General features: G+C 39.0%; 1 protein-coding gene across 1 annotated transcript in view; it reads left to right on the plus strand.

The window, feature by feature from the left end:
* Positions 1–4,105: 4,105 nt before the first annotated feature.
* The window catches only part of LOC128830386 (sucrase-isomaltase, intestinal-like), a 61,471-nt gene continuing 50,572 nt past the window's right edge, over positions 4,106–15,004 (plus strand). The window contains exons 1-3 of the mRNA XM_054016203.1: positions 4,106–4,276; positions 4,990–5,086; positions 6,018–6,130. Of these exons, the coding sequence (XP_053872178.1) occupies positions 4,106–4,276; positions 4,990–5,086; positions 6,018–6,130 (381 nt within the window). The remainder of the gene's footprint in view (positions 4,277–4,989; positions 5,087–6,017; positions 6,131–15,004) is intronic.

The following is a 15,004-nucleotide window of genomic DNA, read 5'->3' on the forward strand; positions in this document are numbered from 1 at the left end:
CTTACAAACTCACATTACAAGAAAGCTAGAGATATACCAATCTCTTTCTGAGTATTCCTCTTCCAAGTTATCAGTGCCTGGAATTGCCACAAGGATGTTAGGTGAAGATGAGGAAACTGGAGAGGAGGTGTCATTTTCAGAAATTATTTAAGAACCTCATTGAACGTCCTTGAGATTTAGGCTCCTAAATTCAAAGTGGCTTTTTAAGATGGGATTTAGGCTTCTAAATCACTTAGGTGCTTTTGAAAATTTTCCCCAATCTCCGAAGGTTTATAAGACCTCTTAGTAGCAGCAGATGTTCATTTACATGTAACAATGTCCATGGGCCAGGGGATTTTTTTACATTTAATAATTGCTTGGATTTCAAGGAATAAGTGGCCATATTTAACAAACCTGATTCCACTGACTTTTAGTCATACTTGAAATGCTACAAGGTATTATATACTAATCCCTTAAATAAACCAAGCATTATTTCATTTGTTTATTTTCAAAGGCGTTTCACTGATCCATTATAGTTGCACTCTGAGCTGGTAGCACAAAGGGGACCTACTGTTTGTTCTCACGCTACAAGCTCGAATGCCAGCCAGAAATGCAAACTTCATGCTGTCCCTTTGGCTCCTGAGTCAGTCTTCTTCCAGATGAGAGGCTATAAATAGAGAGGCTTATTCTTAAGCCTCATGCACAGTCTTTGGAAGGGAGCACCTGTTTTCAGAAGTGATACCTAAAGGAATGGCAGCACTACAGTTAGTAGGCAGTGTCACAGCTATCAAAATACCTTGGCCTCCTCATACTTCCAAAGATTGGAAAATACAATAGAAACTACTAAAAGGTTAACATTTTCCAAACATTTTACTAGGGAGATCTCCTGAGTTGAGGGGGATGCTCTGATATTCATAGACAATGGTGTGTGTAACTGATGGCAAATGCTGAATTGTTGATGGTGAATATTGTATCTGAATTTTTTAGACTTTTCTCCCATGTAATATTCTCTCAATCAATCTATGTGCAAATACACAAACTTCTTAGACTGACCTTATTCGTGGAAAGAGGGGTGGGGATATTGTTCAGTTTATCATTGTAGTTGGTAAGTAATTTTTTAATGAGAATCAAGCACATTCCTACGAACATTGTATAATTTTATATTCCTTCTGTTTTGTTGCCTTTCATTCTGCTTTAAAGCAGATGGGAGTAAACAAACACTGTCACAAGGCAAATATAACATTTTTCTTTTATTGTATCCAAAGGTTTTTAGAGTGATAAAGGTGGGTCTCTCATTTAAATGGTCATTTTTTAACCGAAATAACCCTCAAAATATTGCAGTGTTGTAAAACAATGGATCGTGGCAGCTTACAGCATTAATGTAATAGCAGGGCTCCGGGCTGTAGAATGCTTGGGGAGGGAGGATTTAAAGGGAAGTCCTGTCTTTTTGTCTTTTAAAGGGGAGAAGGGAAAAAAAAGAAAGCAATGGCAGCAATCAGAAGTTACCTAACGCTAAGGAAAAGAGAGAGCAGAGGCTTATTTCTGATGGTGGTGGTATGCTACAGTAAATACTGCATTTGGCCCCTGCCTACTATTGTGACTGGTGCTCTACAAGCAAGACAGAAAAAAAAAACATAAATATAGGATCAAAATGGGAAATGGTGTATAAATGGGATTGAAGTACACAGCACGGTGACTGCGTGAGAGAGATGGGAGTGAGTCCCATATATTGGGACACCATTTTGTTGATTACTTTGTGATAACTCCTTTGGATCCCTATGGAAGTTCAACATATGGCCATGAAGTAGGTGAATACATAGTAGGTTAATAAAAAAAAAAAAAAAACTGGTGTCCCAATATAGGAGCCGCTGTGCTCCATGTTCCACTGTGGAAAAATAGAGTCACTGCAATTATGATCCAAAACACTGCAGTGACACTATTGTGTAGGGAATACCCTTTGTAAAATACAGCAAATACTTGTAATCCCTTGGTAATGCTAATTACTTTCAAATCGGGAATGTCAGTGTTTGAATGCAGATACCAGGAAATATGAAACCTCACGTTCTCTGAGTAGGCATCACATGGAGTGCTCAATGGGCTAAGGCAGTTATTCCAGTTCTTCCCAACGTCTTTCTTTCTGGCTACATTTGCTTTTTACTTCTTCAACCATTCTTTTCTCAGAACATTGACACTGGAAACCCAGTACTTGACTGAAATGGGTGCTCATGTTAGTTTTGCCAGGAACACAGCACATGAGCTGATACCTATTCCCATATAAGGTAAATATAAGGTAACTTTTCCTCACAAAAAAGCCTTGGTTTTTAAAAGGGTCCCCTGTAATTCTTGGTGATACTTTATACATATTTCCAAGCAAAAAGAAAAACATCACCTTTCCTAGAGGCTTGAGGGTTTCCATTGGCAAAGGCACGAACGTGATGTTTAACAATTAAGTCACCAGTTACATAAAATCCTCATTGTTCCAGCTTGTTACAGCTGTGGTACTGCCAAAACACCAAGGCCCAATAAATACATTGTCTTAATTTGCAATAATTGCTTGGTATACTTGGCTTCTCCCTCTAGGCCCAGACTGTACCTAACCCTTGCATATGTGCACTAGACTGGGGAAGGACAAGGAGCCTTCCCATCCCCCATTGCAGCTCTACATAAGGGCAAGAGTCTGTGCTCTCCCAGTGATGGAAGATGCAGCATGAGCACTGCCTGGAGTGCCACATAGGGCCAGTTGTTTAACCCAAATCTCTTTCCCACGACAGTAAAAAGTTTGTCCTAGGGTAAGAAATATAAATTTGGTCTGGTGAAAACAGTATGAACCCAGGCTCTCAAACAGGATAGTTTATAGGTGTGCTGCAGTAAATAGCTATAGTACTATGCCCACTGCTAATATACAGAACCTCCCACATAATTAGTTTATTGGCTAATTTGGTAATTAGCCAATAATTTTAATTTTACCCAAACCTCTGATAACAAATAATTTATATTACCATATTTAATATTTATATTTGTATTTATATTCACGCAAGAAAGAGGTGTACATTTTAACAGTGAGCATAATTAACCATTGGAACAATTTACCATGGGTTGTGGTGGATTGTTCGTCACTTACCATTTTAAAATCAAGATTGGATGTTTTTCTAAAATATATGCACTAGCCGCTAGGAATTACTTTGGGGAAGATCTGTGGCCTGTGTACACAGGAAGTCAGACTAGATGATCACAGTGGTCCGTTTTGGCCTTGGGATCTATGAAAGTAGCATCGCTACCACCACCTGTGGTTTTGGTTCATTTATTTTAATTTATTGTAACGAAATCACAGTTCAGCAGTGATATATAAGTTTGGTATTCATGTCATATAGTGGTGCAATGTACTTTGAGAGTATATATACAGCTCATTATAGCATTAGTAACAGCAAACATGAAGTAACACCTAATTAAAATGTGTATTTGTTCATAGATGATTCAATAGAAATAAATGCATAGAACTAATGAAAGAAACAAGAAAGAATCATAAATATAAAAATATCTATAAATGTCCTTTGTTTAGAACAAATTTGATCTGTTTATACAGGTATTATGAAGTCACAGACTAGAGAAAGCTGTAATTTAAGGACCTGGTCTTGTGGGGTGCTATGCACCCTCACCTCTGTTAGTCAGTGATCCAACTCTGATCAAACCCTCAGCCCTGATCCAACAAAGCATTAAGCATATGCTTTAGTTTAAGCACATGAGTAATCCCATTAATTTCAATGGGACTTCACACACTGATAAAAGATGATTGCTACTAAATGTTGTTATTGTTAGTGACATTGTAGACACCACCATGTGATAACAGTCTTCAATATGCGCCACTGGTTATAGAAATAGCAAGAGCAACTGCTTATTTCAGTGACAGTACTTTATATAATGCCTTCCTCTTACCTCAGTTGTCCTTATATAAGATATATGTTTAAGTACATTAGAAGCACACATAGAATTAATTTGTAAATTGCATTTGTATATGTTACTATTGCAAGAAATGCAACAAAATTTCCAAGTACTCCAACTTGATGTTAAAGTGATGAATATAAGGCATGAGCAAACTAATCATGTTCATACTCACTGTATTTGACACATGTGGGACACATCACTTGGAGATTTAATTTTTTCCAAACAGTATCTGCAGATTACCACCACTGTGCCATCCACCTCTGTTTATGGATTTGGTGAACATGAACATCCATCCTTTAAGCACAATATGAATTTTGTTAATTATGGGATGTTTTCCAGAGACCAGCCACCAACGGTAAGTCATTTAATGCAGCATTTGGTGCTGGGATCATACTTTAAAAATGAAATGGCAAAATACAGTAATACCAGATTAAGAGCATTACTACATGACAAGAGGTGTTAATTATGAATTAATGGGAAAGAACATAAAATGGGTTTCATAAAATGTTATGGAAATGCAACAAAATGTAATTAGCTAAACAGTAAAATCACTGGGTATTTTACAATGATTTGGAAACTTGGCATAAGAAACATTCTACGTTCCCAGTAAAAAATATTCCATGTATTAAGGCTCTGATTCAGCATAGTATTTAAGCTCATGCTTAAATTCATCCCTATACATCCAAGCATTTAACAATGACTTCAAGGGGATTAAAGTTAGGCACATTCTTAAATGCTTGGCTGAGTTGCAGCTTAAATGCTGGCCTGTCATTGATATATTCTCACCAGCAGTGAATTTCTTAGCCTGGTCACTCGGGAGCATTTGACTGAATGCCAGAGTACTATAGTCCATGGCTAAGAGTTTAAATAAGGTAAGATAAAAGTGACAATGTTGAGGCTAAAAATATCTCTTGTTCTATTGATGGAGCTTTACATTAGTTTGGATGCAAATAACCCATTTCAGCTATGAACTAATAAATGTACTTGTCTGTGTATGTGTTTCTGGATGATAAAGATTGTGAACAACTGGCAAAACAAGCTATATATAATCCATTTTTGATGTTTCAGACATTTGCCAATCTTTATGGAGTTCATCCTTTTTATATGTGCATAGAGAGTGACTCAAATACTCATGGTATCCTCTTACTGAACTCCAATGCACAAGGTAATACAGTATATTATCCGTACATATGTAGATTAAGTACGGAGATGCTAAATTGTTTCTGCTATATATAAATAACTCTTTTCACTAATGATTTTTAAACATACAAATATATGACAGGATTCCTAAAATATTACACATATCATAAGTGAGTATCCAGGGACAATTATTATGTTCTCAAAGAGACTTCATTGCAATTACTGTAAAACAAGGTAAAATATACACTTTCAACTAAAATTATATGATTGATTAACTTTTTAAAACTAAATGTAAGGGTAGAGAAAGTTGAAGTCAATAGAAATTTCCTCTGGGACTGACACCAGCAAAACAAGTCAATTTAGGTTAGTACTGTGTTCACTCTGAGAAGAATAGCTTTGCACGTTACCATGGTCACCTCACTGTATTAATTTAATACTGTAATTTTTGAAAAGGGGAATCTTCACTAAAGCTATGAAATCAATTTCTTTGGCAGGCAGTGACTTCCAGTAAAAAATTAGATGCATATATATTCTATAGAGGAGCTTTAGATGCACATTGGTGGTTCCTTCATCTACAAGTGAAATTAAGAAACACAAAACCTTGCAATATATTTTATGTGCATTTGTTACTGTGCAAAATAGAATAAATCTGGAAATATAGCTCACAGCGCCATGGTAGCTTACTACTGTTATACACATTTCCTTATTTCTCTTTGTCCATACAGTGTGCCATCCCTGCAAGACAGGACCGCCTTGCAAGGGTGCCTGTTTCTGTTTTGTGATGCTGGCAGATAGACGATTTGTACTTGTTCTGTGGTCTGTGTGGGTGGGATATGTGCTTAAAGTAAGTGGCTGGCTAACCTACTTAGCAGCTGTGCACTGAAGGGTTCAAAATGCATAGGACTGGCACTGAGGTAATTTGTACTGTGTGCAACACCTCTGTTTTCTTCTTTCAGATATTACTCTGAGTCCAAATCCATCCTTAACCTTCCGCACCATCGGAGGGATCCTCGACTTCTATGTATTTCTTGGCCCAACTTCTGAAAATGTAGTACAGCAATACACAGAGGTTAGTAGAGAACTAGCTACAGCACACAGCATCGTGTACTGTAAAGAAACCCTTAGCTATCTGTATTGTCAGATAATTTGATTATAAATTTGTCCATCGGTTATGTTTACATCAAACTGGAGCTTATGTGATTAGATCCAATGGGAGCAAACAGGAAGACTTAATCACGTTACTCTATATAGGGCTCACTTGTTCTCACTAAAGTTATTGGTAAAACTTTTATAACTCTGCCTGGGCAATGTTTTTGTAAAAACCCTACAGGCTTTAATAGGGATGTGACTAATAAAAATTGTTCAAAGAATCTATATAATTTAATAGTGAATGTGATAGGCATTTCTATAGGCATTTGAATCAAATTGTAGAATTCTATAGCAGGGATGGAATTTCTATTTAAGTTCTCTAGGACTTTTCCTAGAGGAAAAGGAAGGAAAAGTTGTCTCTATCAATATATCTGGGTTCTTATAACAGTATATGATCACCTCCCAAGACGACATAACCAAGATCACAATAGGCCAGTGATTTAATTTTCCTCCCTGTTTAGCCCAAGTCTGCTAGGTCTATGATTAATTTTTATTTTTTATTCCCTCCCTCCCCTCTCTTCCTGGGGTTATCCTGTACTTTTCTTGCACAGGGCAATAATTGTAACATTTGTCAAAGCACAAAAAGCTTTTAACAGTATTTTATCCTCATCAATGTTGAAGTTCTGATTGCAGCTCCTTTTTTGCCACCTGCAAATTCTCAGATTCATGGGAGAAGTTCCAGTTCCTACAGACATTCATTATGCATTCAGATGAGAAAGCCAGGGAGAGATTCTAATCCTTTTTGATTTTTGTTTCACTCAGTTGTGTGAGTCAGAGAGTTTGTGAACATGGGAAGCAATAAGGAAGAAATTAGTCTGTTCCTTTAACATGATTAAAGCAGGTATTTTTGCTTAATAATATAAATCAGCAATAGTGTTTGACTTCATTTGAATACACGAAGACAGACCCCAGAACTGATCTGGATCCAAATTTCCTGAAGGTTCAAGGTAGTTTACATTCAGGTCCATCTCTAACATGAACTTACAGTTATCACTGCAGCTGAAGAAACAAACTGATGTACAAAGAGGGGTACGAGCAGGGTGAAGCTATGTACAGGATTTCCCCAGGGGTCTTATAAAAAAGTAAATATTGTCTGAGCACCAATAGCATAAGGAGGTATCTCAGAAGGCAGAGAATAGGGGAAATATTCAGGCTTTTCTTTACATGTATCTGTCCCACTGCAGCTTCATAGATAGAATAATTTTTATCTGTTCATTTCATACAATAGAGTTACCAAAATGCACATTCTGGTTGCTCCCCTCTAAATGTTGTTGCACTAGGTCTAGTGGTTGCTACAAAATTCTTTACAATTTTGCCTTTGTAAACAAATAACATCACTATGGTATTGACTATATTCCCTGTAAGAAGTAGAATCAACACCAGGTTAATGGCTTGCAAAGCCAATTGTAAAGATCAGAATGGTAACCATTGTAATTATCAGGAGAAAAATTACGAATGTCACTACTTAGATCCATGGTGTTTCTTCCGCCACCTTCTCCCCCCCTCTACAGCCAGCTTCTTGTTCAAAGTGCTGGATGGCAGAGAACAAGCATAAAGGGTGGCCCATAATTAGGGCCCTACCAAATTCATGGCCATGAAAAAAGACCGCGAAATCTGGTCTTTTGTGTGCTTTTTCCCTGTACTATACAGATTTCATGGGGAGACCAGAGTTTCTCAAATTGGGGGTCCTGACCTAAAAAGCAGTTGTAGGGGGTTCACAAGGTTATTTTAAGGGGGTTGTGATATTGCCTATCTTACTTCTGTGCTGCCTTCAGAGCTGAGCGGCAGGAAAGTGGTGGCTGTTGGCTAGTTGCCCAGTTCTGAAGGCAGAGCCACCGCCAACAGCAGCGTAGAAGTAAGGGAGGCAGTACCACAACACCCCCCCTCACACACACACACACACACACACACACAATAACCTTGTGACATTCCCCCCTAGCCCATCCCCCCCCCCCCCCCGCAACTCCTTTTTGGGTCAGGACCCCTACAATTACTGTGAAATTTCAGATTTAAATACTGAAATCATGAAATTTACTATTTTTAAAATCCTGTGACTCTGAAATGGACCAAAATGGACTGTGAATTTGGTAGGGCCCTACCCATAATATATGGGAAGCCTACCGCAAATGCATTTTGGGGAAACACTGGATTAATACAATAGTGTTTCTATACCACAGACCTGGATTAAATCAGATACTATGATGATCAGTGTCCTAGAAATACATTAATGTTCTCCCCATATGACCAAGAGGAACAAAGTTTGTTGGTAATATTTTAGTCCCCATTTATTCATGTTGCAAAATCAACATATTTCAGCTACAGGGACCAACTGCAAGATTTATGTAAAAATAGAAAAAGTATGGGTTGTAGTGGGGAAATATTACTCTTTTCCTACGGTGGGACTGGATAACGCAGCTTACACTCCGGTAAGGAGAGAACTCTGTTTATTCTCTGTTTGTCTGGTGGTTGCCATCTTGGCCAACACGCCGATGATTGGACCTCCAGAGGTAAAAGCATAAGCTGCTACAGCTTGAGACAAAGAATCCTGGGTCTCTAGCTGGGCTATAATAGACTCATCTCTTCTGCTGATCAGGCACAGAAGAAGACCTGTAACACATACTGACCAATGGATTACATTAGTGTTCCAGAAAGGGCAAGATCTTTCTGTTTTTGTTTCTGCCAAGGGGAAAGGGATCCTCTAAAATTGCATGAAAGAAAAAGAACTTTGGTTGGTTTGGTTGATTAGCTACCATAACTGTGGGGACCAGTGTTGTACATGAAAGAAAAAGAACTTGGTTTGGTTTGGTTGATTAGCTACCATAACTGTGGGGACCAGTGTTGTATACTATGCTTTGTTTAAATAATCATAGAATCCTAGGACTGGAAGGGACCTTGAGAAGTCATCTAGTCCAGTCACCTGCACTCATGGAAGGACTAAGTATTATCTAGACCATCCCTGACAGGTGTTTGTCTAACCCGCTCTTAAAAATCTCCAATGATGTAGATTCCACAACCTCCCTAGGCAATTTATTCCAGTGCTTAATCACCCTGACAGTTAGGAATTGTTCCTAATGTCCAACCTAAACCTCCCTTTCTGCAATTTAAGCCCATTGCTTCTTGTCCTATCCTCAGAGGTTAAGGAGAACATTTTTTCTCCCTTCTCCTTGTAACAGCTTTTTATGTACTTGAAAACTGTTATCATGTCTCCTCTTAGTCTTCTCTTCTACAGGTTAAACAAACCCATTTTTTTCTATCTTCCCTCACAGGTCATGGTTTCTAGACCTTTAAACATTTTTGTTGCTCTTCTCTTGACTTTCTCCAATTTGTCAACATCTTTCCTGAAATGTGGCACCCAGAACTGGACACAATACTCCTGTTGAAGCCTAGTCAGCGTAGAGTAGAGTGGAAGAACTGCTTCTTGTGTCTTGCTTACAACACTCCTGCTATTACATCCCAGAATGATGTTCATTTTTTTTGCAGCAGTGTTGCATTGTTGACTCATATTTAGCTTGTGATCCTCCAGATCCCTTTCCGCAGCACTCCTTCCTAGGCCGTCATTTCCCAATTTATATGTGTGCAGCTGATTGTTCCTTCCTAAGTGGAGTACTTTGCATTTGTCCTTCTTGAATTTCATCCTATTTACTTCAGACCATTTCTCCAGTTTGTCCAGATCATTTTGAATTATGATCCTATCCTCCAAAGCATTTGCAACCCCTCCCAGTTTGGTATCGTCCACAAGGTCTTGTTTACAATATAACTTTTAAAGGATTTTTTTAACCAGTTAGTGAAATATTTAGCTCTAAACATGCCTTATGTGCACATGCAACATTACTAATGCAGCCAGGCGCTGTGGCTGCTAATCATGCATTCCCCTTGTTGAAAGCTTAAGCATTCAGAAATTACAATGATGGGGCCATGTAAAAATTGTGGGAGACAGATAGAAGCCTGTCCTAGCACATGGTTTCCTTACTGTAATCAGTTTTCAATATTATTATTTTTCTGGACAGACAGGAATTCCTAACTAAGCTATGTAGCTTGTTTGGCTGGTCTTCCTTCCAACTAGCTGCATGTATAGTAGGACATCTCAGAGTGCTAGTGTCCAAGTGTTGCTGACACCACTCTCTGTGTATGTGTCCTCGGGATGCTCTATCCACTGCTGCCCAGATTTTCCTACAATGCACTAAACATGGTGCACCCACAATTGTGAGGCAGAAAAGCTGCAGTGTGTCCCCTCAAACAAGGTTTCAATTCTTCTTTCAATTACAATGCCACTGCATTGCAAATCATCGCAAAAAGGAGGCTACAAAGCTGGTGAATTCCCCTGTGCAGCAGGAACCCCAGGGTGGGACAGAGCTGGTCTAGTGGCTGTTGGCCACCCACCCACATTTCCTGGCATAGGGCGTGTGGCCTGTGAAATGGGGATGTAGCTGGAGCTCGTTGGCATTCCATCTGTTCCTGGGTGCTGGAATAGTCCATTGGGCCATGGGCAGCCAGACGTAATTTAGAGCAGCTTGTAGTGATCTATTGTACTAGAGTATAATAGCATGGTTTAGAATTTAATCCTAGTCATGCAACATAGCCACACAACATAGTACTCTGACCATATTCTAAAACAGTAAAGTGTTGGGAGCAGGAATGAACTGTAAAGTAGAAGAACAAAATAATTGGTAAGACACCTGTCTGAACCATTTCTGTATTATGCTTCTCTGGGCTTTGATTATTTTACAAGTTTCACTAAGATACAAAAACTGCATTTGAAAATTATGGGTTGAGAAAACAAACCAGGGACAGCATAGAGGGAAATGTTTGGGGACCTTTGCGTCTGTCAGGATTCAGAGATATTAACTAAGCTTTGAAAGGTTCACGCCTTCATTCACAGATGGAATCACATGCTGTTTTTAGAGCAGTTAGACTAAATTTTGCTAATGAAAACCCATGTAATTGGATTGGAGACTGCGGACACTATAAAACCATATTTGCCAGTCTCTAATGAGGGGAGAATCACTGCTTGCTGCTGGTTTGCTTCTCTCCTCATTAAACACATTCCCAACTGGGCAGCGAACTCATATAAATAAATAGCCTGTTTGGGAATGTGAGGAGCAATTGCTATTCAGTGGTCTGAGAACTGCTTCAAAAGAAGTGGCAGGTCACTTGGTTCTCCTGGTTATTAAAGGCCAGGAGGTTTATTAATTGTGCTCCTGCACAGACAATTACTGACTTAGCAGTGCCATGGAAGAGACTCCATAAAGAAACACCAAAGGAGCACATACACATTGCAAAGTGCTGGGTGGTAGCGTGTGTAATTGCAATATTAGTGCATTCAAAACACAGGGGTACATCCAAACTCCTCAGGGTTAAAGCCGAAGATATCAGGAACCCAACACAAGGGCTATACTGGCAGTTTTTAGGAAAATGAAGGTTACTTACTTGTAACCAAGGATCTTTGAGATGGACCCAGCACATTCCCCCTCTTGGAATAGGGGCTGACCAGTGCAGCTGAATGGTGGTCCCTGGGGTAAGCAGTGCCTCTGGTGTTAGCACTTTCATGCTCCCTTCTGCCTCTGCCCTCAGCATTTCAGCATGTTCTGAGGGCACAGCTGTAAAAGGGGGCACAGCAGCTGATCCTGCCTCTGTTTCTTCCACGGAAGGAGGGTGGGGGGTGCAAATGTGCAGAGTCCATCTTGAAGAACCTAGTTTACAAGTAAGTAACCTTCATTTCTTCTTCAAGTGTCCTCTGCATATTCCCACTCTTGGCAATAGTTTGGCAAACAGTATATAGTAAAATGGCTGGTGGGACAAGATGTCCTAATTAAATAGATTGGAGAACTGTCCTGCCAAACTGTGCATCAGACCTAGCAGCTATGTCTAATGCATAATGTTTAGTAAAAGGATGTATTGAGCTCCTTTTGGCTGCTTTACAAATTTCTATTAATGGGAGGTGTTTGAAGTATGCTGCTGAAGTAGCAACTGCCCTGGTAGAATGGGTTTTAATAGCAGCAGAAAGCGATTGTGATACTTTCTTATACTCTCTTCATCTAGTTTAAGCAGAAAAAGCTTTTCCTTTATAATTATCTGAATAGGAAACAGTTTATGAGCAATCCTGAATATTTCTGTTCTATCCAAATAATTAGTTAAAACTCTTTTAACATCCAAACAATGTAACTTTGATTCACTCTTATGAGGTTTTCAAAAGAACACTGGAAGGTTAATACGTCAGCTAATACATTGATGAACATGAAAATCAGAAATTACTTTAAGTAAAAATTTAGGGTGCAGTCAGAGCACTACTTTGTTCACCCTTGCTCTTGAACAAAAGTAGTATTTAATATTGAGGCTGATTGCAAAGAGGTCTATGCTTGGAAATTCCCAAGGATTGAAGATGTCCTGAATCACTGATTGCTTCAGAGACCATTTATGACTCTGCAAAGAGTCCCTGCTCAGTTGATCCACTAGTTGGTTCTGAGATCCTGCTATATGCAATGCAGTTAAATAAATTTCCTGACATACACCAGTCCCACAGTTTTATTGCTTCTCGGCAAAGTTGTGATGATCTGTTTATTTACATACTACATTGCTGTCATTGTCCTTGGCAACTTGAACCACAGAGCCCTGAATTTGGGGAAGGAAGGATTTGAGTGTTAAATGGACATTGATGTGAAGTTATAATTGTTGCAGATTCCACAGTCTCCTTGCCATTAATGTGCTGAGATGTGCACCCCAACTGGTCTTGGAAGCATCTGTTCTAGCTGTTACTGAAAGAGGCAAGAGATTGAACATCCCTCTTTTCAGTAGATTCATGGGCTTCAGTCTCTACAGGAGAGCATTTGAGACCTTCGCTGGGACTGCAAGCATCATGTGCATACTGCACATTATTGGCTTGAAATTTCTTGAAATCCAGTGTTGAAGAAGACTCATTCTGAGCCTTGCGTAAGGTGTAACATAGATTGTTGATGCCATAAGATCCAGAAAGGGGAGGAAGAATAGTACTGCCTGTATTGGTTGCTGAAATAAGCATTGTGTGGTGGATTTCAGTTTTTGGAATTTGTCCTCTATGAGGTAAGTTCTCACTACTCTGGAGTCGAGAACTGCTCCTGTGAAAGAGATTGTTTGTTTGTTTGTTTTTGTTGGGTACATTAAGGATTTTTTCTTGTTTATCAGAAAACCTAGTTTTTGGAACAGAGACTGTGTGAAAAGAATGACTAGGTTCAACTCATCTTTGGCGTGAACTTTCAGAAGCCAGTTGCTGGCTGGCATATGGAAAAATGAACATTTCTTGTCTTCTGAGGAAGGCTGCTATTACAGAAAGGCATTTTATAAAAAGCTCTGGGTTCAGCAGAAAGGCCAAGGGGGGAGAACTTTGTATTGGAAATGGTTCTGACTGAGGGCAAAAGAAAGGTATTTCCTGTGAGAAGATTGAATAGAAATATGGAAGTAATCATCCTTGAGATCAAGAGCAGCAAACCAATCCTGAGTAGAAAGAAAGGGGAAAATTGAACCAAGAGTCAATATCCTGAAGCAGAACTTCCTGGTGTGTTTGTTTCATTAGATCTAGATTCATATCTAGAATTTGTTGAAAATATCCAAATATCCGTGTGTGTGTGTGTGTGTGTGTAAAGAGGAAATAACTAGAATAAAAATCTTGATTCCTGAGTTTTTGCAGATCCTCCTCTATTGCTCCCTCTAGTAGAAGAGAATGGATTTCTGATCTGAGAAACATCTCATTAGAGGGGTCCCCAAAAAGGGAGAGGAAGGTGGTATGGAGGGATGGTCTCGAATTGGATGGTGTAGCCCTCTTTAATAACGTCCAAACCCATCTGTCTGTAGTGATGTTTTACCATTTGATGTAAAAATGGGAAAGAAGGTCTCTAAAGCTAGAGAAGAACTCTGTAAGATTGGTTTGCAGCTCTCAGTTGTAATGTCAACCTGAGGTCTAAAAGAAGTTAAAGAAGTAGTGGTAGTAGAAGAGTTCTTTGATCTCATCTTGGATTTAGAGGATCTTTTTCTTAAATGAGACTGAGAAGGAGGAGGATGCTGTTGTTGCTACTAGTCTTGTCTTTAAGAGTAGTAAGAAGATGATGAACAGGGTATATAACATTGTCTCAGGTATCTAAACAAGATGCAGGAATCCTCCTGAAAGACGGCAAGAGTCCTAGAGATCCTTGATATAGAGATCCATTTTTCTAACGCTTCATCTATTTTAGAACTGCACAAATTGTCTCCCCCCAAATGGGAGATCCTTGATCTTCGACTTAGTAACAAAGGAGAGAGAAGAAGATCATAATCAAGTTAGCCTATGAAGAATTATGGAAGAGGCTATGATCTTGAAGAAGCATCTGAAATGTCAAAGGACACTCTAGGACATTTTTGGCCACATTTTGACCCTCCTTGATAATAGCGATAGCTAACTTTTGATATTCCTCCAGAAGCTTCTTTGTAAAAAATGAAATGTTGTCCCATAGGTGAAATTGATATTGGCCAGGATAGCTTGATGGTTAGCAATCCTCAAAATCAAGAAAGACTAAGAAAACAGTTTCCTTCCCAAAGAATCTAATCTTTTCCCTTCTCTATCATTAGGAGTGGCGTGTAAGTACCCAGCTTTTTACTTCTGTGCTGTTGCTGCCACCACTAGGGAGTTAGGAGCAGGAAGCATAAAAGCATGAAAAACCCTCATAGGGGATTTGATATAGCTTTTCTACTTTCTTGGAAATAGGTTGGCAAGATGAGAGATTTTTCCATATTGATTTTTCTCGTTGCCAGCAACCTTCCAAGATTGGTAAAGAAACCTTGTTGGTAG

The sequence above is a fragment of the Malaclemys terrapin genome, chromosome 1 (assembly GCF_027887155.1).
Source record: "Malaclemys terrapin pileata isolate rMalTer1 chromosome 1, rMalTer1.hap1, whole genome shotgun sequence".
NCBI lineage: Eukaryota > Metazoa > Chordata > Testudines > Emydidae > Malaclemys > Malaclemys terrapin.